Source organism: Thamnophis sirtalis, unplaced genomic scaffold, assembly GCF_051295495.1.
Source record: "Thamnophis sirtalis isolate CommonGarterSnake01/CBP01778 unplaced genomic scaffold, rThaSir2_p1.2 scaffold_3, whole genome shotgun sequence".
Lineage (NCBI taxonomy): Eukaryota > Metazoa > Chordata > Lepidosauria > Squamata > Natricidae > Thamnophis > Thamnophis sirtalis.
The window spans coordinates 120993709-121019622 of NW_028261383.1; the positions used below are offsets into that span (position 1 = coordinate 120993709).

The following is a 25914-nucleotide window of genomic DNA, read 5'->3' on the forward strand; positions in this document are numbered from 1 at the left end:
GTGATCTAGAGCTCTTCAGTTTTTCTTTCCGATGTTGTGTAGTCTGGTGATTTTCCAGGGACGCTTCTCATTAGCAAGGTGACATTTTGCTACCTCTCTGGCAGCAGGCAGTAGATGGATATACAGTACTTACAAATTTAGATTAAACCCTACTGGGTTTGGATGAAATTGCAACTTCTGATTTTGTTCTCGTAATTGCTAATGTAAATTAGAGAGTGGCTAATCCCTGGTCTATTGTGCATTTTCAAACTTGGAGAATACAATAAATTATTTCTAAATATTCTGTTGCCTTTTCTCAAATCCTATGAATAATGCATGTGTGTTTAGGGTGGGGATTATCTGTTGTTTGCTTAATGATAAATTTTACTCACCAACCGTACACATCAGTCTTCTCCATGATATTTAAAGGATGGCCTTTTGTCTCTATCATGACATACCAGGTCATCTGAGATGGAAACAGAGGATTTTGAAACAGTTGTAGTATGATAAGAAAAGAGCATTTTCACACAAAGTGGGTATTAAATAGTTCTAGATTAATATGCATTCTTCTATTTGCTATAAATTAATTTTCTACATCTCAGTTTTATCCCCTCATGCTGAATGCAAGGAAAATGTTTTTCTCATTTCACAACAATGAGTGAAAAGATTTTAGAAGGGGCTGGTTGAGAGCTACCAGGGAGGGAGGGAGGGAGGGAAGGAAGGAAGGAAGGATAATATAAGACAAGAGGCATCTCTCAAAAGCATATATTTCCACCCACAAAACTTATATTTATATTTATATTGATAAAGTAATTTTAACTTTGCAGATTTGCTTTAAAAAAGACTTCATTTTTGTTGGTTGTTCTTATGATCATATGGCAAATTTTTGAATGTCTGAGGTGGTTGGGAGCACAAAAACGCTGGCTCTAATGAATGTAAAATTCATGTAATTATGAATACTGATCATATTATTCCAGTCATAGCCATTAATTTACAGATATTTTGTTACATATCCAACTCAATACCATTGAAGAATTCACATAATTCACTTTCATTCAGGCTTGTGTCAGTTCTATAGGATTGGTTGGCTAAACTCCAGTACCATATAGATACTAAAAATATGCAGAACATCAGCAAGTGTTTGAATGATTATAGTATTCATAATCAGGGGTTTAAAATGGTAAAATATGCATATTATCAATCTCTTTCAACTCTGAAGTGGATATGAAGAAATGATCACACTCTTGTTATCATCTTTTCAGTAATGAATACCATTTAGAACTACATAATCCATAAGCATTTACCGAAATCTAGTTTTCACTTTTATAGCTATTGTCTTCATATGTGTAAACAAAAAATAACAATTCATCCAAACTGAACTATTTTAAATGGCACCAGCCAATGGGTAAGACAGGCAGACAAGGATATCACTTTGTGTTTTCCCTGCCTATGTATTTAATGCTTTCGACTTGGTGAAAATGCTAGAAAAGGAACAAGTATATATTGGCTGGGTATGAGAGCCTGGTATAAAGAAGCCAATTTCCATAAAGGTTCAAGGAAAGACAAGCTCCTTTATTTCTGTACAGAAGCAGAAGAAAATGCTTCTGAGTTTCACACCCAAGATGCACATCAGAAATAAGGCTGATTTTTACACAATTTGGTACTGGAAACAAAAGACAATTGTCATGATAGCAGTCTTCCAATATCTCAGGGGTTGCCACAAAGAAGAGGAAGTCAAGTTATTTTCCAAAGCACCTGAGGGCAGAACAAGAAGCAATGGGTGGAGACTAATCAAGAAGAGAAGCAATCTGGAATTAAGGAGAATTTTCCTGACAGTTAGAACAATTAATCAGTAGAACAACTTGCCTCCAGGAACTGTGAAAGGTCCAACACTATAAGTTTTAAAGAAGAAATTGGACAACCATTTGTCTGGGACGCTATAGAGTTTCCTGAGCAGTGGGATAGCAGGTTTCCTGAGCAAGGGGTTTCATGTGTCCTAAGCAAAACCATCCCATAAGATCCCATTAATTATTTAATTCTACTCCCTGATCATATAAGTTGACTACCTCTGTTGTGTTTTTTACTATGCTAATGATTAACTTTGCTTACTCTGGCCTCTAACCAATTCCTTAAGCTAAATGTTACCTTCCTAGATTCCAGTAACTTGCAAGGCATCTTAGCTGAGTGTCAAAACCACAATCTGTCAACAAAATTGTATATAGAGATGGATGGGGGAGGGTACATTAGGAAAATAGGGACACCCAATTTAATATGTATTATTTGTCTTGACTTTATTTTTAAAAAGCTGATACAGTTTAGATTTACAAAATGGGAGGAATGCAATAGAATAATTCCAACATTCCTGCAGTGCAAATATTACAAACAGGTACAAAGATGGAACAGTTTGAATTGGTGAATATCTTAGGAAATGTTGCAATCAGTAGTAGGTTGCAAGTGGTACGCCCTGGTACGGTTCCGGTATAGTGCTCTGGAGGGCCCACCCGCCCGCCCTTGCTCCTTACCATCCTTTTAGATCTTCAGAGCTTCCACGCACAGGCACAGCACATACAGTGCCTGTGCAATGCTCCACTGAGCAGCTGGAGCATCATGGAGGCTGGGGAACCACCAAGACGCATGCATGCACTGCGCGCATGAGCGCACACGCTGCATGCATCCATGTGGACACAGGCAAGCCCGTTCCAACTGTATCAGTTAGAATGGGATTTGAAACCCAACACTGGTTGCAACCCTCTAAACTGATTATCATGCCATATGCGAGCTGGAGATTTGGGCAAAACATCAAATATGAATGGCCCAGGAGGCCTATCCGCAGCACTTATAACCAGGCGGTTGTATTTGTCTTCAAATATCAACAAAAATGATTTTAACCATTATACACTCACATCCCACAATTGTATTTATTTAAACAGCTAAGTTGTGGGTCACTGTAATTTGTGACGGAGCAGCAGATTTTAAGAGCTATAATTGCATCCTCGGTTAGCAGTGCAAAGTGGTCATTTTAGTTAATTGCTTATCTATTCCATGGTTTTTAAGGCACAGGGAATCTGTCATCATTCTCTGTCCCATTTGCCACCCCCCACACCCTAGGTTATTAAGTTGCTTTTAAGGCATATGCTTCACTCTCTCTGGACCAGCTACTTAGCCGTACGTATAGCTAATGTGGAAGTGCAGTGATGTTGAGCTATTAATGTGCAAGATGATTGACAGAATATCCCACTACTCAAATACAGCCTGTGACTTCCCTCATGAAAATCTTGGGTTATACAGGGTTTGCACAGCCTGCGAGAGCTAGACACAGACCTCATTTGGAACAATATCCTTAAAAACAAGAAAGGAAGAAACCCACATAATTTTCCACTTCGGCAGTCCCTGATTGGCTCTCTGAGTATAGAGAACCAGAGGGATAGCCTTTTGCCTCCCATCTCAATAATTTGTTGGCTCATTAGTATTCATGCCTTAAAGGGGATCTTGGAACGTTAGCAGGTGTAAAATGTGATTATCTCTCCCCCTCCTCCAGCTACCCTGATACCACCTGACACCCCCTTTGTCATTAATCTTTGCATGTTACTTCTTCCCAATCCCTATTTCCCTTGTCTCTTGCAAACCAAAAGGCGAATGCACTTTTAATGGGATAGCTGTTTTCCGGCTCCACATCTGCTGGAGTTTAGTGGAAGAGAAAACTTTCTCATAAAGGTTTGCTGATAGAGCACAACTTTCGGCTTAGCACTTTCAAAAACAATCTTGGCATACTTTCAAAAACAAACAATATAATGTTGATCTACCATATTTTTTTCTATTTTTGATCAGAAAATTTGATGAGAATAATAGAATAACAGAGTTGGAAGGGACCTTGGACGTCTTCTAGTCCAACCCCCTGCCTAGGCAGGAAACCCTATACCATTTTAGACAAATGGCTATCCAGCATCTTCTTAAAGATTTCCAGTGTTGGGGCATTCACAACTTCTGGAGGCAAGCTGTTCCACTGATTAATTGTTCTCACTGTCAGGAAATTTCTTCTTAGTTCTAAGTTGTTTCTTTTCTTGATTAGTTTCCACCCATTGCTTCTTGTTCTGCCCTCAGGTGCTTTGGAGAATAGCTTGACTCCCTCTTCTTTTGCAGCCCCCTGAAATATCAGAACACTGCTATCATGTCTCCCCTAATCCTTCTTTTCATTAAACCAGATATGCCCAGTTCCTGCAACCATTCTTCATATGTTTTAGCCTCCAGTCACCTAATCATCTTTGTTGCTCTTCTCTGCACTCTTTCTAGTCTCTCCACATCTTTTTTACATCATATAGACCAAAACAATGCAGTATTCCAAGTGTGGCCTTACTATATATATAAAAATGTGCCTCAAAATATTTGCACAATATACCATTTTAAATCAGTTATGATATCTACCTTACATCTCCTTGTTTAAGCTGGTTTTGCTTTTTTCTTTTTCTTTTCCTTTCTATTCAATCATGCCAGATTCTCAGAGAATGACCGGACAAGTCATTGTAGTTTTCTTTGCAAGATTTTTTCAGAAGTGGTTTGCCACTGCCTTCTTCCTAGGGCTGAGAGAAAGTGACTGGCCCAAGGTAATTCAGTTGGCTTTGTGCCTAAGGTGAAAGTAGAACTCACAGTTTCCTGGTTTCCAGCCTCTTACCTTAACTACTATAAAAAGATGATTCTCTTATTTTTAATTAATTGTACCCTAAATAAGAAAACTGCTTTGTTTTATAGCCACCGGATGTTAAATGAAGTTTGGAATATCAGATTCATAGGCCATGCAAAGTCAACGAAGCTATTCTCCAGAATAGCCATTGGCTTAATGTTAAATGTTTCCTAAGCTTGGTGATGGGTCACATGTGGATGAATTAGGTAAGGTTAGATCCAGACAAAAAAACCCACTGTTGGTCAATAGAAAATAGAATTCAGATTCATTTTCCTTTGAGCTGGATTGCATTGCTTTGAGGAACTGTGGTAGCACAGTGGTTAAAATGCAGTTTTGCAGGCTAACACTGCTCACTGCCATGAGTTTGATCCTGACTATCAAGGTTGACTCAGCCTTCTATCCTTCTGAAGTCAATGAAATGAGGACCTAGATTGTTGGTGGCCATATGCTGACTCTGTAAATCACTTAGTGCTGTAAAGCACTGTGAAGTGGTATGCAAGTCTAAGTGCTATTGCTACTGCTTTTGAACTTCCATGATTGTAATTTGATTCTTGATTCTATACCATTTGGTATTTTCTAGTGACAGGAAATGGGTTTGCACAGTTATATACCAGGAACAATTCCATTCTTCTTTACAGGACTATGCTGGAAAAGTGTTTCATAGGTTTAGTGACTTTTAATGGGTACAGGGATTATAGATCAGGTGATAGCAATATTGACAAGCAAATGATGGCTTTCCATTCTGTTCCAAGCTCAGTCCATAGTGTTGGTTTATTTAAATGATTGGGGATTTTGAACTGCAAGATGCAAATATTCCAATATTAGTATCTCTTCTTCCAAAAACAAAAGAGAGTCAAAATACTTTTTAATGTACCTGTCTTTTTCTCATCTTATCTCAACCTCCTTTAAATTCTTAAGCTTTAGAATTTAAAGATTTTTTTCCAGATTATTCTTTTGTTTTTGTTCAGACCAATAAAGAAATCCAATATTTGCAATCATGGGATTCTGAAGCAATTCCACTTAAAGACACAATGGTAAATGGTCAACTAAATATCAGTTTAGAGATCCCCTGATGTAAACTTTATAAAGTTGTTTGTAAAAACAGCGATGGCAGAAACAATATTCCTGTAAAAGCAAATATAATCCAGCTTTTATTTAAAAGAAAATACTGTCTCACCAAAATATTCAAACAGCAACTCTTACCTTAACTAAATAAGAATGTTCCAGTAAAATTGATAAGAAGCTGGGTGAGATAATGTACTGCACTTAGGCTGTGGACAAATGTAGATAACAGAAGTTTCTGCTATACTACCATTCTTTAAAATGTTCCTCATTCAGATATATTTGGTGGTCAAGTATTTGCTCTTTTAAAAAGATCTAAGCCCAGCAAAATTCTTAGTAAAGCAGCTATAGTAAATAGGAATTCTAAAGGGGGTCGGTACACTTTGTCGATGTTTCAGCCGAATATTTTATTACAAGTTTAAAACAATGGATTGGCACTAGCAAATAGAAAGATGGATTGGATGATGGCCGCCCTGTGTGAACCTACCCCCCCCCCCACCTACCGGCTCCATTTAAATTGTGCAATATTAGAAATGCATTTTGGCATGTTTGTTAATAAAGACACACAGCTGAATGAACACTTTCCCTGTCATTGTTGAGGGGTGGTCGGTAGGTTCCCCCCTCCCCCAGCTCTACTGTCTATCTCAAGAGAAATGTTATTAGAATCATATTGCATTTTCAGGTCTGTTGAAACTCTAGTAAAATAAGCATTTTATGCAAATATAGTGTGGAGGGAAAAATAGCATTTTATGTGACATAAATCTTTAGGTAACTGGATTCTTCATTTGTACTTGCTTTTAAAGCATTTCAGTCTAAGATAATTATAGTTAGCCTAAGAAGGTGTACTCGTTTTGCACCAAAAGTCACATAAAATACAATCGTGGAAGAATGTGGCTAATTTTGCATTTTATCTGCTTCAAAGTAGTCTATAATCTTCATCTATTGTTTCCTTGAACATAATGTCTGCACTGATACTACCTCTGTAGTGGTAGCTTTGTGATGGGTTTCCTGTCCTGGTCACATTTGGGATCAAAGGTTTGCACAATTGAGAATTAAAGAATTAATGTAACATATAAATGTATAGTGCCTTATTCTTTGATTGATTATTTGCCATCAAGTCGTTTTAAACGCCTGAGCTGGCAGTGGCCTAAAGGTGAAGACGCTCATGTTCCACTTAGAAAGTTGAGAATTCAATCCTAGGCAGCGGCAGATGTTTCTCTATCAGGGCACAAAAGGAACATATCTACTGCAAACTCCATGTAGGCATCAGGAAGGGCATCTGGCCAGTAAATGCTGAGCTCTATTTAGTCACCCCATCTTTACCCTGAATAAAGGAATTAAAAGGGTCGTAAAAAGAAAAAAAAGTCATTTTAATTCCAAGTGACTATATAAATGAGTGTTTAAATCAGCCTTGTTAACTTTCAAAAGTGCAGACGCTAACTTGTAGAATTTCCCAGCTAGCAAGGCTGACTTGGGAATCCAGGGAGTTGATGTTTACACATCTGAAAATAGCCAAATTTGAGGAACACGGGTATAGATAGATTTTCTCCATGTGGATCTATCCTTAATCTTTTCTTTCAAGTCGCCCAATGTCACATTCATTGCCACTATGAGTCTATCCACTTTGCTGCTGTTTGCCCACTTCTCTTTCCTTCCACCTTTCCCAGAATTTTTAATCTCAAAATAATGACTGTGATTTTAAAAACAAAAAACCCAGGAGTTTATAAACCATGCATTTAAGCCACTGTCTGTTTGATTCTGCTTCCAATCTTTAAAGACATGATCAACATTAAGAGGGGGGAGGGAATCCGTATTAGAGTTTGCAAATAAAAATGTGTACTTGAAAATATGAAGATTTGCAATCATTAGTATGAGCCATCTAAGTATGCTTTTTTTCCTGGCACTCTGCAATTGTTAGGTCTGGGTTAATTGCTCTGCTGGACAAGGGTGGAAATCAAGTAGCTCTCTGGATACTGCTGAGTTTCCGTTCCCTGAAGTCCCCATCAGCAGTGACAATGATGAGGGATGCAAGGAATTGTAGTTCAAAACCTGTGGAGAGATGTAGATTCTACATCTATTCCTCTGCAAGAGTTTGGTGTGTAGCCAAATCTGCTTTATGCCAAAAATATTACTTAATTAATCAATTAATCAAATTGAGAGACTTCCCATCTCTCTCTGGGCATTGTGTGATTAAAAACCACAAAAACCATAGCGTATCTCAATAAATGTTCTAGGTATAACAAGGGTAGAATAAATTAAAACCTTAAAGTGGGTAGGGCCTTTTAACTTCAAACTTTTGTGCCTCTCTGCAAGCCCCATGGAAGTTGGCAGAGCCAAGTCTTCAAACTCTTTTGAAAGGCTAGGAGAGTAAGGAGCTCGCCTTACCTCAGAGGGGAGAATTTCATAAAGGGTGGGGTGACAGCAGAGAAGGCCCTCTTCCTAGATCCCTCCTCCTCCTCCCCTTCTCTTCCTCTTCCTCCTCCTCTTCCTTTCCTTCCTCCTCCTCTTCTTCCTCCTCCTCCTTGTCTTCCTCCTCCTCCTCTTCCTCTTCCTTCTCCTCCTCCTCCTGCTCCTCCTCCTTCCTAGCGTATTCCCACAGGAGCAGGGTCCGCTTCCTGGACCTCACCAGTCACACTTATTTAACTGACAGAGTCCATAATGTATCTTCTCTGCTTGACCTGGTAGGTCAAGCCAATATAGCAGGAATAAGACAGTTCTACATGTTTGTCATTCTGAAGAAAGGTCATTTATTTGAATATTGCTTAAAAGTAGGAATATTTTAAATATGACATGATGAGTTCTTGAAATAGTCAAGGTAAATATTGATGGTAGTACATTTTGATGAATAACTCTGAGTAAGGCCCTTTCTTTACTAATACATTCAAATATTCTCTGCCCATCCTTGGGTTCGCAGAAACCTATACAACACCATAGTGTGTGGCAGTGTCCTATGGCTGATCCTCATCCTGCATTTATTACTTCTGTTTTAAAGCACTGCGGTCATTTGATTTCATTCCAAAATAATGGATGATAAAGCCTGACAGATTTTACATATTTTATGTACCTCAAGGCTGCCTTTGGACAGAATCAAAATGAGGGGAGTAAAAGATTATTTCAATATCGGTGTAACTAAGAATAACTTAAGTGTGTCCCATTCAATGGGCTGCGAATGAGATGAAAGCAATGAGGATACAACAGAAAAAAAAGGCTGTTGTGACTTAGAGAAGTGCAAGTAGGGGAAGTCGCTTCTTGTAATTTTCTATTGCAGCAACGGAATGATTACTTCAGTCCCTCTGCTTTCTCTGAGAACTACACATTTAATCTGAATCTAATCCACTGTCGATAAGGCAGACAAATTCATTTAAAAAGAGTTTGGGAAAAAATAGTACTGTAATACAAAGAGATCGACAGAATCAGGTGGAACAGATAAAAATTAATTCCTGCCTGAAATCTACAATAATATCACCTTCAGATACCTGGTTTTGCATCACAACATTATTTAACATGCATACTCACTTCTCCTTATCCTTTTGCTGCACAGTGGCCTTATTTTCTTTTTACTGTCTTTGGTAAATCACGAGCCACATTTTGCTTTTTCAAAGACCACTTGGGAATGCTCTTTTATTTATTATTAGTGTCTATACATACAGCGATCATTCTTAGGATGCTAATAAGTGCCAATTCTCCATCCTCCCTATGCACTGCAAATCTTACTGTCAACATATAGGTAAAGAGTCAAAACTACTGTGAATATCCCTGTGGATCTAATGCTCTGGACTTCTCTTCCCAGTTTCCACTAACTGCAGTTTGCCACAATACATTCATTATCCTTACTTCCCAAATTAGCTTATCATTTCAGAAGACTGAAGTTTTTCACCCAAATCCATGCAATGCGTTAGGAAAAGTCTAAGCTTTGACATGAGCTAGAAGTAAGCCGATCATTATTTGCTGCAATTTGAATGTTTCCAGAGTTTTCACTGGGGAACCACAAAGCAAGTTTTTGTGTCTCTGACCTTTGTGAGCCCCCAAATTTTCTCATCTCCACAACTCTCTTGTCCCTTCCACCCACCCATCTTTTCCTGTCTAACACACAGCATCTTCATGCTGAGGTTGGCAACAGAATTAAATAATATACTTCTCAGACATCTTATAATGTAACCTTTTAGGAAAAATAGAAATCTAGCTGAATATCAGTGTCTTGATAGCTAATTCAACCAAAACAAGATTCATAATAGATTAGATTAGATTTAATGAATTTATAGGCCGCCCAATCCCGAAGGACTCCGGGCGGCTTACAACAAATACATTTTAAAAATAGAAAAGTTAAAAACAAAGAAACATAGATTAAAAGAGCCACATCATACACCCAGTCTAATCAGGGCTGGACCTCAGTCATGAGGTCAACAGCCCAGGGCCTGCCAGAATAGCCAGGTCTTAATAGCCTTTTGGAAGGCCATGAGAGTGGGTAGGGTCTGGATCTCTGGGGGCAGATCATTCCATAGGGTCGGAGTGGCTACAGAGAAGGCCCTCCCCTGGGTGGTTGCCAGCCGATATTGTCTGGCTGGCGGCACCCGGAGAAGGCCCATCCTGTGCGATCTTATCGGTTGTTGGGAGGTATGTGGCAGAAGACGGTCTCGCAGATATCCGGGTCCTAGGCCATGTTAAAGGTAATGACCAGCACCTTGAATTGTGCTCGGAGACCGATAGGGAGCCAGTGCAGCTCTCAGAGGATAGGTGTAATGTGGGTGTACCTTGGTACACCCAATATTGCTCGCGCGGCTGCATTCTGGACTAGTTGTAGTCTCCAAACACTTTTCAGGGGCAGCCCCATGTAGAGCGCATTACAGTAGTCAAGCCTTGAGGTGATGAGGGCGTGAGTGAACGTGTGAAGTGCCTCCCGATCCAAATAGGGCCGCAACTGGTGCACCAGGCGAACCTGGGCAAAGGCCCCCCTGGTCACAGCCAACAGATGATGTTCTAACATCAGCTGCAGGTCCAGGAGGACCCCCAAGTTGTGGACCCTCTCTGAGGGGTGTAAATTTTCACCTCCCAGGCTTAGGGATGGACTATCTGGCCTGTCCTTGGGGGGCAACATCCACAGCCAGGATGTCAGGATTGAGTGCGAGTTTGTTCACTCCCATCCAGACCCTGACAGCTTCCAGGCACTGGCACATCACTTCCATCGCCATGCTGAGCTGGCATGGGGCAGAGAGATACAACTGGGTATCATCCACATATTGATGGTATTTAATCCCGTGCCGACGAATGATCTCACCCAGTGGCTTCATGTAGATGTAGAGCCAAGGTGGCGCAGTGGTTAAAAGCAGCACTGCAGGCTACTGCTAGATCAGCAGGTCAGCGGTTCAAATCTCACCGGCTCAGGGTTGACTCAGCCTTCCATCCTTCCGAGGTGGGTAAAATGAGGACCCAGATTGTTGGGGGCAATATGCTGACTCTCTGTAAACCGCTTAGAGAGGCCTGAAAGGCCTATGAAGCGGTATATAAGTCTACTGCTATTGCTATATTGCTATGTTAAATAGGAGGGAGGACAGGACCGAGCCCTGTGGCACCCCATATTTAAGGGGCCTAGGGGTCGACCTTTGTTCTCCAACCAACACCGACTGCAACCTGTTGGAGGAGAACCACCGTAAAATGATGCCTCCCACTCCCACCTCTTTCAGCCGTCGCAGAAGGATACCATGGTCGATGGTATCGAAGGCTGCTGAGAGGTCAAGGAGCACAAGGATAGAGGAATGTCCTCCATCCCTGGCCCACCAGAGATCATCGATCAGCGCGACCAAAGCGGTTTCGGTGGAGTATCCAGGCCTGAATCCAGACTGAAAGGGATCTAGATAATCTGCTTCATCCAAGGTCCGTCGGAGTTGTAGGGCCACCACCTTCTCAACAACCTTCCCTAAAAAAGGGAGGTTGGAGACCGGACGATAGTTGTTGAGAATAGCTGGATCCAGAGAAGGCTTCTTAAGGAGGGGTCTTACCACCGCTTCCTTCAAGGATTGCGGGAAAGATCCCTCCTGCAAAGACGAGTTAGTAATCCTCTGGAGCCAGCCTCGTGTTACCTCCCTGCTGGTCGAGACCAGCCAGGAGGGGCACAGATCCAGCAAACAGGTGGAGGCACTCATCGCTCCCATGGCCTTGTCCACTTCCTCAGGGGTGACAAGCTGGAACTCATTCCAGGAAATCTGAGCAAGACCTTCCCTTGGCACCTCCATTGGTACTGTCCAACTGGAGTCTAGGTCTGTCCGAATCTGAGTGATTTTGTCCGAAAGAAACTGAACAAACTCCTCAGCCCGTCCCTGTAAGGGTTTCCCTGCAACCTCCCCTTTTAGGAGGGAGCAGGTTATCCTAAACAGGGCGGCTGGGCAAGATTCTGCGGACACAATAAGAGCGGAAAAATGTGCACATTTTGCCGCCTGTATCGCCACTAAATAAGTCCTAATAAAGGCTCTTAGTAGTGTTCAGTTGGATTCGGAGTTGCTAGCACTCCAACGTCGCTCTAGGTGTCTCTTTTGGCGCTTCATCTCCCGGAGTTCCTTGGTGAACCAAGGAGCCCTCCTGGATCCACTGCCGCAGAGAGGCCGCTAAGGCACAATCTGATCCAGAGCCCCAGTCACCGTTGCATTCCAGGTGGTGACCAAGGAGTCTGTCGGAGTGTGGGCAAGAGAGTCAGGTATCTCCCCAAGCTCCGTCTGAAATCTCAGTGGGTCCATCAGGCACCTGGGGCAGAACCATTTAATCATCTCCACCTCCCTGCGGAGGGGGAGTAGCCCCCGAAAGTCAAGCCTCAGCAGGAAGTGATCTGACCATGACAAGGGCAAGGGCTCTATCCTCCTTAGTTCAAGATCACGTCTCCACTGCCCCGAGAGAAACACAAGGTCAAGTGTGTGTCCTGGTCTTTGAGTCGGACCCTGAATTACCTGGGTCAAGTCAATGGTTGTCATGGAAGCCATGAACTCCTGCGCCCCATCAGAGCGTTCGCCCAGTGATGGCAAGTTGAAGTCCCCCAGCACTATTAGTCTGGGGAACTCAACTGCCAACCCGGCTACTGACTCTAGGAGTGCAGGCAGGGCTGTTGTGACACAGCTGAGAGGTAGGTACGTCAAAAACAAGCCCACTTGAACCCCTAGGTCCAACTTCAAGAGCAGAGACTCACACCCCACAGTCTCTGGAGCAGGGATCCTGCAAGGAACTAATGATCCTCGGATAATAACTGCCACTCCCCCACCCCTTCACTGGTGTCAAGGTTGATGGAGCACCTGGAACCCTTCTGGGCACATTTCCGAGAGGGGGACTCCTCCCTCATGTCCCAGCCAGGTTTCAGTAATACATGCCAGGTCCGCCCCCTCGTCAAGTCTTAGGTCCCAGACGAGGGGAGCTTTATGAATCACAGACCTGGCATTTAGCAGCAGCAACCTGAGGCCAGGGTCCTGGCTTCTCTTGTCACCAGGTCCTGGAGTTGAGCTTACAGGGCCGGAACAAGGGATTGGCTAGCCCTGTAGCTCCCATCAAACCTGCCCTTCCCAACTATGACCAGGATGCTCTGACCCACCCCCATCCCCGTAGACCCCCACCTCTCCCATGGCCCCCATTTTTCTTGGCAGGCCACATAAATCTTCTTTAGCAATATTTTTTTTTTAAAAAGGAGGAAAAGGTTGTGTAAGAGCTCATTTGGTGTTCTGGTTCAGCACCAGACTAGAAACAAGGAGACTGTGAGGACTAGTCCCACCTAAGGAACAAATCCAGCTAGATAAGGGGTGCGCTGCCATATGGGAGAACCCATAGCTAATATTATGGCTGGCTTGAAAAACCTCCAAATCACACCCTGGCTGGCCCCACCCTTACCGCCCCACCTCTCCTACCTGTCCCTGCCCCTCCCAGGAGTCTGCACGTGGCCCATGTGGATGCTCAGGGAGGGGGAAAAATGGACCTCCTGGAAGTTCTTTTGCCCTTCCAGAGGCTCGAGGAAAGCCTCCAGAGCCTGGAGAAAGTGAAAACACCACACACACACACACACACACACACACACACACACACACACACACACACCCCGCACTGTGGTGCAGGAGGCCACCATGGCCATGCCACCCAGCAACCAGGCAGAGAACCCATTGCTGAAATATTTGAAGCCCACCCTTCAGCTAGATGACTTTGTCCAGTCAGCCTCAGCCCTAGGAAGCAGTCAATGGCCATTTATTATGCCTGTTTTGTCTAACAGTGGTGGCAAGTTCAGGCAAAATAATGGTGGGAATAAGTGTCAGAAGGAGGCATCTCATGTTCAGCCAAAAATGTTCCCTGCTGAATTGGTTAATGATGCAAGAAGAGCAGTTCCTGTTTGGACTGATCTGGTAAAGCCTCTTCAAATATCCAACCTGTTGCAGTGTGATTAGGTTTGGCTTTGTTCTAACTCCAGAGTGTGACGAAGAAGATCGTGCCTGGGAAGGGTAAATAGAAAGCACTGATGAAGTTAAATATGAAGCAGCCAGGGAAATCAAATATAATACCTGTGCCCAGCAACCTCAACTGTTTTCATTGTAACCAGGAAAGGAAGAGAGGGAAATGATCTCCCTCCCTCTCCCCCCCTCTCTCTCTGTCAGACAACTAAGCTGTTGGAGGTTATGAGATTCTTTTATTGCCCTAATTTGTAGGGCGATGTGCTGACAATCTTCCTGTTGCACAGAGAATGTATAAATTATGCCTGCAGGATGATTAACTATTTGTCCAGGCTAATTGTCATCATTAAATCTTGCTCAGTCACACTTTTAAAGCTCAATTTAAACTCTATATAAAGAAGCTTCATTCTTGCTTCCCTCTCCCTCCACCACATCTATGCAAGTGTGCCCATGTGCGTGTGCGCACACACACTTCCACCAGAGGGGGGAAAAACAATAAAGATAATGGCTTAAGTCTGCTTCTCCTGCAACGGCTAAAGTTATAATTGCATGTGTGTAGAAGCACGGCATCCACAAACACCAAGCCTATGGAGTCCCCCCTTGCCTTAGCCACTAACTCTTATTTCAAATCCCACTGTCACTGCTTCCCTGTATTAATTTCTGAATTATGGATTATTGTTCAGAGACCTCGGAGTCTGAAACAATTCCCCACTACTATTACTGCATAAATCTTTTTTGCCGTCTGCCAACCTGCTTAAAATAGCAATGATTCATCCTGAAAGATTAAGGAAGCAGGAACTTAGAAGACAATTTCTTACCTCTCTTGCCATATTGAAAGGAGAAAGAATTCCATGATTTTGGCAGTGAAGCACCATCTCCATATAAGCCATTGCTGATTATGTAGCCAACCAGAATCCATTCCAGGGTTAGGATAGCACACAACCATGGCAACACATTGAATGAGCCTTTTTCAGAGCTTTTGCGTAGCACATTTTCCCCCTCATCCCATTCCTTCATTCCACCTAACTACTTATATTGTCTGAAAACACACACACACACACACACACTCAGTTGTATAATGCTTTATGTTTTGAATTTCTAGAGAACTTAGAAATGTAAAATAATTCTACAGGGAACAAATGTGGGCATTCTTCTCCATGCAGAATCCATATCCAGGTAGTTCAGTGACCAGTCAAAGTTACAACAGCACTGAACAATGTGAGTTATGACCAGTAGTGGGATTCAGGTGGTTTGGGCTGGTTCAGGCAAACCGGTTGTTAAAATTCTGCACTGCCCTGCCCCTCAGAATCACAGGTGGCCCCGTGACCACCTAGCCATGCCCCCTAGCCATGAGCACAAAACCTGTTGTTAAATTATTTGAATCCCACCACCGGTTATGACCATTTTTCACAGTTACGACCTTTGCAGCATCATGTGATCAAAATTCAGATGCTTGGCAACTGCTTCACAATTATGACTTTGTCCAAGGTCATGTGATCATCTTTTGTGAACTTCTGACAAGCAAAGTCAATGGGGAAGCCAGATTCACTTAACAGCTGGGTTACTAATTTATCAATTTAACAACTGCTGCAAGAAAAGTCTTAAAATAGGGCAAAACTCACTTAACAAGTGCCTCACTTAACAACAGAAATTTGGGGCTCAGTTGTGGTTGTAAGTTGAGGACTACCCATATTAACATTACATTAATGTCTGTATTGTCAGTAAGATCCTGGAGAATTCATAGAAGGAGAGGAGGCTGCATGTACTTTATTCAGGAGGTGAAGTAACCAGAGGTTCTCTGCCCAAGATCCTTCTTCCTTCGATTTTGCCTAGGTGTTCAGACAATATTGATTCTGCTGGCTCAGAATAATGGAGAATAGCAGTTTAGACAACCAGTTTGAAGCCGAATAGCAGGAATCTATTAGGCTATGCTGGCCGATATATTGTTTCATCTGTACTTGGAAGATTAGATAATTATCCATTTAGAGCAATTGCAAATATTTAAATTGGCTAAAAGTCATTGTACTTTTCCTAGCTGAGAACTCAAGGTCATTCTGCTTTGCTTGATGAATGAGCATGGAAAGTTGCATATCCTCACCACTTATTTTATGCCAACATGGCGACAATAAAACAGAGATATTTCTAGGACCCAAATTATTTAAGACATGGGAGATCAATGAAACACATCTCTTCCCATTTTTAAAAGTGTCTTAAGTATATTAGAGTCAAATCATACCTTGGAGGGGAAATTTTAGTTCTGAAAATGGCTGGGGAGTTAAGCATTAATTGCCACATTCTATTGGTCCCAGTGCTAATCCATTTACAGATGCTATTCGCCCTTGAGGTATTCCATACAAATCTCTTTAGATGTATAGAAGAAAAAAGATCAAAGCTGTGATTAACATTTTTGCCCCTCAAACTATGTCCTCTCCAGGGTTTTTGTCCTATATCATCCTTCCCCAACCTGGTATCTTCCAGATATGTTGAAGCTGTAGTTTCTTGTATTCCCAGACTGCATGGACCAGTACATTTGAAGATGTAAAAATCAGGAGGGCTATGCTAAACTATCACTTTCTGCTCCTCATTTACGTCTAGATCAGGGTGTCAAACTTGATTTCATTGAGAGCCACATCAGGGTTGTGTTTGACCTTGGGGAGTCAGAGGGTGTGTGACCAGAGTGAGGCTCAACATCACTCGTATCAGGGGCATCTGTGATGGCCCGGATGGGGCTGGGGGGATCTTCCTGCAGCCCTCCCAGGCTCCATTTTCAGCCACAATGACTTTCTGCAGCCATCTGCCAGTGAAAACAGAGCTCAGCCCTCCTGAGCTCCATTTTTACTGGCAGAGGCACTGCGGGCTGATCCTTCACTATTTTCCCCCACAGGCCAGATCTGAAGTACCCCACATGCCGGATCCAGCCCTTGAGTTTGACACCCCTGATGTAGATAGTCTCCTTCCTGTTCTCCTTCTTCAAATGATGGAAAACACTTCTTAAATAATACCAAGTAGTCATATAGTGATCAAGATTTCTATAGCATTTGCTACAATCAGAGAAATGCCATGTTTTCTAAAATACAGATAAGTCCTCAACCTATCATCATAACTGAAAACACAATTTCAATCCTTGTGATGATCATAAAATGGGTCACCATGTGCTCAGTTTTACAATTTTTTGACTGTCATAAAGTGAACACACAATCATTATGCAAACCCATTAATCATTTAAGGGGCTTTCCCCCCTCCCAGAAATTGAATTAAATAGCACTTTGACTTATATACTGCTTTACAGTGCTTTACAGCCCTCTCTAAGCAGTTTGCAGAGGCAGCATATTGCACCCAACAATCTGGGTCCTCATTTTACTAACCTCATTAGGATGGAAGGCTGAGTCTACCTTGAGCCTGGTGAGATTTGAACTGCATGGCGATGCTGCAAAGATTGTAACTGTGAAAAATTATCACGTCACTTTTTCCAGTACTATTGTAACTTTGAATGGTTACTAAATGAACTGTTGTAAGATGAAGACTAAATAACCCTCCCCCAATTTTAAAACCTTAGCTAAATAACTTATCAGGGGATAAGCAATCTGCAGCCTCAGTGCTACCTGGAGCCTTTTTTTTCTGAAATGCCATGATGGATAAAACTATATTTACTGACACTTTGAAAACAAACTAAAATTCTAGGATGAGGCCCTAACAGGTTTATCTCAGTTTTTTTTTAAAAAAAACTAATGATCTCCCCAAACAACTGGACTGCAAACAGGTGTGAGCTCTCTTTATCTAGGCCAGTGTTTCTCAACCTTGGCAACTTGAAGATGTCCGGACTTCAACTCCCAGAATTCCCCAGCCAGCATTCGCTGGCTGGGGAATTCTGGGAGTTGAAGTCCGGACATCTTCAAGTTGCCAAGGTTGAGAAACACTGGCCTAGGCTGTTCCTCCTAAAAAAAATGGCATTCAACTTGCCTTGGCAACCAACATATTTCCCACACTACTCTAAATCTATTGTTTGAGGCAGCCAAACTGCATTGCCTCATGGTAAGAAGAAGCATGATATTAGTCATGATAATTGGGAAAGGTACTTTCTATCCATACGCTTAATGGTGTCCACAGGAGGAGTCAAATAAACCAGTCCTAATAAAAGGAACATCATACCATCAGGACACATTCCAAACTCCTTATGCCTACATGATGAGACATTAAACATGGGCATTTCTACCATGGATAAAACAAAATAATAAACCGACAATTTTTAGTAAGAGTGCATCATTGAAATTCAGATCCAGAGATTACAGGGATCTATCTTCATCGCTGAGTTGAACTGGTCTCCACCCATCCTTGACCTGCCAGAGAATTAATCAGGATGAAATTGCTTGTCCTCACTGCCAATCCCTATTCTGCCTATATTGCCTCAGCTTCCAATCACTGACACTCATTATTTTTGATCAACTTGAGGCAGCTACAGTACATACCAAATGCTCCTAGTTTCCCACAAGAACAAGCCTGTGGACGGAGAAAGAATAGCTGGCCCAGAAGACCCACTCAAGCTTAAGGGAGGAGTAGAATTTATGAGCTTCCCGTTTCTAATCCAGCATTTAACCACTACATTAAACCTGCTCTCTGTCCTCCTTCCAAGGTAATTGTTAATCAGAGATTTTTGCACACCTTGAGGTTGCCCTTGGACAATGCTGGGATGAAAGGAAATATACCACTTTAACATCAACACAGCTAATGATGTCTTTAAAAATGCTTCACTCATGGTCTTGGGGAAAATATGAAGGCCAAATCATGGGGACAAGCCAGAAAAAAATTATGGCCAGGCGTGTTTGTGCCTTGATGAAGCGCAAGTGAAGACAGGCCTTCAGTTAGTCACTGTCAACAGTATGCAAAGTGGATGTAAAGCAGTGGATGAGTGGTGCAAAAACAAAACAAGAAACCACAAATTGCAGATCAAATTCTTACATGTGGATTTGGTTAAGGGATTAAGCATGGAAACCCAGAGGCAGATTAGCCAAAAATGCCAGCGGGGTGAGTGACACTTGGGCCAGTGTCTGTCTCTCTGTCTCTCTCTGTCTCTCTGTCTCTGCACTCTCTGTCTCTCTGCCTCTCTGTCTCTCTCTGTCTCTCTGTCTCTCTGTCTCTCTGTCTCTCTCTGTGTGTGTCTCTCTCTCCTAACCTCACCTCACCTCATCTCACCAAGTTGTTGTTGTGAGGGAAAACAGAAGGGGGAAGGTGTGTTGGATATGTTGCTGCCTTGAGTTAGTTGTAAAAATAATAAAGAAAGGATATAAACAAATAAAAAATCATTCTCTATGCACATGAGGCACTCCTGTGTCTCTTTCTGATATTGTTAAGAAGACTATGAGAAGTAAGAACCAAAAGCTAATTTGAATGGATTAATGGATGACCTTTTGGCTCAACTATGAGAATAGTACCTAGACTACCTAGACCCCTAGGTAGTACCTAGACTACCTAGACCCCTTCCAGTCGGGCTTCAGGCCCGGTTACAGCACAGAAACCGCTTTGGTCGCATTGATGGATGATCTTTGGAGAGCCAGAGATGAAGGACATTCCTCCATCCTGGTCCTCCTTGACCTCTCAGCGGCTTTCGATACCATCGACCATGGTATCCTTCTGCGACGACTGCGGGAGGTGGGAGTGGGAGGCACCGTGCTACGGTGGTTCTCCTCCTACCTCTCGGACAGGTCGCAGTCGGTGTTAGTGGGAGGGCAGAGATCGTCCCCAAGGCCCCTAAATTATGGGGTGCCGCAGGGTTCGGTCTTATCCCCCCTACTATTCAACATCTACATGAAACCGCTGGGAGAGATCATCCGCAGGCACGGGATTAGATACCATCAATATGCGGACGATACTCAATTGTATCTGTCCGCCCCGTGCCAAATCAATGAAGCGATTGATGTGATGTGCCGGGGTCTTGAGGCCGTTATGGACTGGATGAGGGCTAACAAGCTTGTGCTCAACCCAGAAAAGACCGAGTGGCTGTTGTGTTTTCCTCCCAAAGATTTGGCCAATATTCCAACACTCAGGCTGGGGGGTCAAATTTTACACCCCTCAGAGAGGGTCCGCAACTTGGGAGTCCTCCTGGACCCACAGCTGTCATTCGACCACCATTTAACGGCTGTGACCAGGGGGGCATTCGCCCAGGTACGCCTGGTGCGCCAGTTGCGACCCTACCTGAATCGGGAGGCTCTCACAACAGTCACTCGGGCCCTTGTGACCTCTAGGCTGGAATACTGCAATGTGCTCTACATGGGGCTGCCCTTGAGGAGCATCCGGCGACTTCAGCTAGTGCAGAACGCAGCCGCGCGAGTGATAGCGGGTGCACCTCGCTTCACCCGCATTACACCTATCCTCCGCGAGCTGCGCTGGCTGCCTGTCGATCTCCGGATGCGCTTCAAGGTGCTGTTAATCACCCATAAAGCCCTACATGGCAGTGGATCTGGATACTTGAGAGACCGCCTTCTGCCGATTACCTCCCTACGACCCATAAGATCCCACAGACTAGGCCTCCTCCGTATTCCATCGGCCAGCCAGTGTCGGCTGGCAACTACAAGGAGGAGGGCCTTCTCAGCAGTGGCCCCGACCCTTTGGAACGAGCTCCCTGTGGAGATTCGTACCCTCTCCACCGTCCCAGCCTTCCGCACAGCCTTGAAGAACTGGCTCGCCCGCCAGGCCTGGGGATAAGGACTCCTACCCCGCCCGAATGATGAATGTATGTTGTTTACTATTTTATTATATGTTGTCATCTTAATGTGTATTCCCCCTTCCCTGGTTTTCTGTGAGCCGCCCTGAGTCCCCTTAGGGAAAAGGGCGGCCTACAAATTCTAATAAAACCAAACCAAAACCAAAAGTATTCCAATCAGCAGCATCAACATTCCATTTTATCTCCTGTGCATATGTGTCATACGGTAAATAAATAACTATACCTCCTAGACTCTTTAATGTTGTGAAGGAAGGAACAGCACTTTCTCTGTGTCTTAGCTTTCACCCAAAAGGGGCCATAGGTGAATCATTCAATGGGTACTTATTAAAAAAGGGCACCTGGGAACTGGGATTTGAATTTGACTGTGAAACAAAGCTTCTCTCTGTTCTTTGGTTGTGCTAGAGTTCTCCATAATACTTTCATTTGTTGCAGGCTTTTATAAAATTAGCAAGCAAAGAGAATGCAGGACAGAGGATTGGGAGGAGATTGAGAGACAAACCTATAGGTATAAATTCAGCAATGGAAAAGCTTCAAAAGCTAAATGGTAATTAGTTTGGCCACCAATCTAATCAAAATCCACTTTTACTCACATATTGCTGGGTCAGGCAAATGATCCCCTAGTCTATGACAGGGGTCAGTTCCAGACACTTCAGGAAAATTCAGTAGCAGCACTCCATTCTCTTCCATTTGCATCTAATTGCCCCAATCCACAGGGCTAACTATATGTTACAGACCACTGAATGTTTTTGAAAAGCTATTTTAGAAAAAAAAAAGATTCAGAACTGGGGGGGGGGGCAGCAAGAGGAAAGAGTGCTTTAACTCTTCTTTCTACTTACCAAAATTCAATCAGGTTCAATCCCAGATTTATGTGGGCCCTTCATTGAATGTGACATCACGTTTAAACACAGCACTCAGGATGTTTATAATCCAATTATAAGCCATCTACCGGCATGTCCACGTTAATCCCTGGATTGCATGAAATCATCCCAGCTAAATAGCCAAATGGATTTCATATCAATGTAACTGCCCCAATTTTCAAATTGCAAAATTCCATATTTTGCAGTTTGATATGCTGGAGCTCTTTGAACCCTGAGGCCAGTTTTGATGATCCTTAATTGGGAGTAAAATGGAATACTGGTCAGTTTACATAAATCCTGGATTGTAATAGAAGACTCCAAAAGTATCTAAAAGTGCTCTGAGATGGGATCGCAGAGACATTTTTAATTGGACATTTCACAGAAAAGATATGAACAGAGGTAAAAGAAAAGTTAAAATAATATAAACACAGATAAGTAAGAAAAGATTGAAAAAGGGAGCTGGAAGTTTTCCAATATTGTAGAAGTGGCAGAATCTGGGGGGGTGGACTTAAAAGAGGAATCGGCTTAGAATCCCTAAGTAGCCACAACTGGACTAAGTCCAGCCACTTTGAATTCCATTGACCCTTATCAAACTCCAAGCAGCTGGTAGCCATTAGTTAAGAAGATTCCTCAACATGGGCTTTTTAGCAACAAATCAATTTAATTGGGCCTTTAAATGTGGACCTCAATTTTCATTCCTAACAAATATAGCATCAATCACTTATATATTATATTCTATCACTTTAAAAGACTAAGAAGCATTATTAAGCACTGAACTAAAATTAAAGATTAGAAACCTTGGTCAACACAGTATAAATCACCAACAGAAATGAGAAGATATAATAAATTCAATCAGTATGAGAATATCTTCTTATTTTAATATCCTATGAAGTTAAAATATGCACTCAATATACAGAAATAAAACCAAATTTTGAATAAGATACAACTCCATGTATTAAATTACAGTCCAGGATTGCTTTCCAAAGAAAACTGATTTTTTAGGGTTAAGGGACTATAGCAGTGATATTTGTTCCAGTTGTAATTACTGTTCAGGGACTAAAATACTGGTTTAATCTTTGTATCTATTTTCTCTAGCATAGCTCAGGCAGATTTCTATTCTTATTAGCCTTCAGGCAGCTTAAGCATTGTGGGATCTGTAGTCCCAAACACTTGGAAGGCACCACCATACAGTTTACCCCTGCTGTACTACATGCATATGAAAGCAATATTATTGTCTATGACCATAATAAACATTTGATTGATGGAGTGATATAAAAGTAAAATATAATATGAAAGCCATTTGCAGAAGAGTCACTATCAAAGGATAATAGGATAATTATGGGGTTATAGAAGAGTAAATTCCTGTGGCCTTGGTCCTAGCAGCTCATTCACTATGCTTAAGCAATACAAGATGATTCATCTTTTCAGTGTAGGACAACTTGCCATTGTCAACTCACCACAGTCACCTCATCATGACCAACGTGTCAACGCTGTGGGCCAAGTTGTCCCATGGCAAGTTGTCCGAGGTGAGTTGGCCCATTTTGCTCCTTTTCCTAGATGCTGACCATTCACATCTCGGTTTTTTTTTGGCTGGATTTAAAGTATGGTTATAACATTAATTTAGGAGCATTTTATGGAGAAAGCAAGTTGTTTCACATTGAGCTGTGCATTGTTCTTCAACAAAGAAATACAGTCCTGGATCATCCCCAAGCTTTCTTCCTTTATATATATAATGTGAAATATATTTGAATATTAGTAGCTGGGATTGGTAGTTAGGTTGTTTGTTTGAGCTCCGAGCTTGGTGATTTGGTTGCAAATGTTTCATCATCATTTGAGGAGACATCGTCAGTACACTTTGAATTGTTCTAGTCTGTCAGAATGCTGGTTTTTAAATACCTTTTTATCTGATGCAAATCAACATCCATACTAATTTGCATCACATAAATAGGTATTTAAAGACCAGCATTCAGAAGACTGAAGAACACAATTCAAAATGCACTGACGATGTATCCTCGAATGGTAATGAAATGTTTGCAAGCAAACTGCCAAGCTTGGAGCTCAAATCAACAACCTAAATAATGTGAATTGTCAAATTAATTGTTATAATATAAGGTATGGGAGATTCATGTTGCAGTTAATACAAATGGATTAAGAGCCAATTTGGTGGACAGGTTAAGGCACCAGGCTAGAAACCTGGACACCATAAGTTGTAGTTCTACTTTGGCATGAAGCCAGCTGGCTGACCTTGGGCCAGTCGCTGTCTCTCAGCCCTAAGCAGAAGGCAATGGCAAGCCATTTCCAAAAATCTTGCCAAACAAACTGCAGGGAGTCCGAGTAGTTGCCAGGAGTCAAAACTGATTCAAAAGTATGAGTGTGTGCAAACAGAACACACACGCAAACAAATTGAATAATTGCCAGCCAGATATCTTTAACAATCTAGAGGTTTCCCAGTGCATCTCAACTGACCTTCTGCCCAGCCCTGAAGCAAGGAAAACAAAACTCAATGCAAAAAAGTCACCAGAGTTTCTCTAATTGGCATTCCTGGGGCTTTTTTTTTTTAAATAGAAGGGATTTTAATGGATTGAAATGGCCCAAAAGGTGCATGGGAAAGAACGGGAGGCTTGGAGGTCAGCTGGCTGTTTAGGCTCCAGAGGAAGGGATGTAGAGATGCTGGGAAACAGCCATCTGTAGTAGGCAGACTGTGCACTGCAGCACTGCAGGTCAACCCCAGACTTTCCCCAATGGTGGTGGTTCTTACAGGCAGATGAGAACGGGCGGGGGGGGGGGAGGAGGCCTGGGGTGAAGGGTATTAAAGGGCACTGAAGGGTTTTGCTTTGAGTCACATTTGCAAAAAGTCCTTTTCCAGCAGAACCGTGTGACAATGACAAAGAGAAAACAAGAGAAATGCCTTTGCAAAGGAACAAAGGAGGGTGGCATGAGATACCTGGGCTCTGGGCTAAAGCTGGGAGGGAGTGGGGAGAAGGAAGAATGCTGGCTCGGCAGGGGAGAGGCTTTTCTTTAGAATACGCTCTGCATATTTTACTGCCAGCAAAGATGTGGTAATGATTTAATATGCAAAGGTAGATAGCTTGGCATTGATATGCATCCACCCTGCATAACATGCGCATACATATTTCAAAGGGGGTGTGCAAGAAAGCGGGGCGGTTGAAGGCAGACATTTGTCAGGATTTAGCCCTGGGAAAGATTTTTTTTTCTCCTTGAAATGAAGGTGGTGGCAGAAGGGGGGAAGGGGAAAGAAAGGAGAGGGAGGGAGAATCACGGTCAAATCAAATGATTGAGACCTTTAAAGCATTAGAAAAAGAAGCCGGTGTTAGCAAGCTGGGCACAGAATATATTACTTTTTTGTATATATTCAAGAGCACTAAATATCTGAATATTAAACAACACATTTGAGACAGAGTGGATGGAAAACAGGCAGCCGAACGTGAAAATTCAGAGGGAAGCTGTGGAAATTTGTTTCTTAAACAAGGAGCTGGTTGACTGAGGCAATGCAGCAAGAGCTCCTGAGATTGGACTCCTTTTGTCTGTGAACCTTTTCCTTAGAGACTCTGCAAAAAGCAGAAAGAAAAAGACCAAGCAATCTTTGGGGTTTCATTTTTCTCTGCTTTAAAAATCCAATACTGTAGCACGGGGTGAGGGAGGAGTTATGGCAGTTAAGTCTCAACTGAATAGGAAAGCTTGAGGATGTATAACCTTAACATTGTATACCTTTTTATTGCTAATTTCTTATACTACAGAATGAAAGGAAAGTCAAGGAAGTTTCCAGGGTTGCATTTCACAATATTTAAAGAGTGTTCCTTTCCAGACAACATGCTTAATTGGGTTTTGGGTCTACAGAGCTAAGCAAGTTATGCAAATTCCAGAGATGAGTTAATTGACTTGACCAATTAAACCAGGAGGAGGGTTATATCAGATCTTGTTTGGGGTTAAATTAACTCCTCTGCCACCCTGTTCAAAGTCTTTTCCAAAGAGTTCCCCATCCTTTCCAATGTCAATGATTACGTTGATGTCCTAGACAGACCTTTCCAAAAAAAGGAAGCCTCTCTAGGCATCCTTCCACAGCCATAGAAAGAGATGGAAAAAGGAAAAAATGATTACACTCACCTTGAATTTGTCTTCAGTAACATCAGTCCCGCCCTACTCTTTTGTTATGAGACAGAGAGAGATGGCAGGAACTGGGAAGAATGGTAA

The 25914-nt window shown here is 42.4% G+C and overlaps 1 protein-coding gene and 1 long non-coding RNA gene across 2 annotated transcripts in view; one reads left to right on the forward strand and one right to left on the reverse strand.

The window, feature by feature from the left end:
- LOC106538581 (uncharacterized) overlaps positions 1 to 25914 on the forward strand; it is a 259882-nt gene that overhangs the window by 128935 nt on the left and 105033 nt on the right. The gene's annotated exons all lie outside the window — the stretch shown is intronic.
- LOC148048146 (uncharacterized) lies at positions 12319 to 15144 on the reverse strand. The gene is given in 3 exon segments (XM_087711233.1): positions 12319 to 12380; positions 12585 to 13187; positions 14946 to 15144. Coding segments are annotated over 3 exon segments (864 nt in total).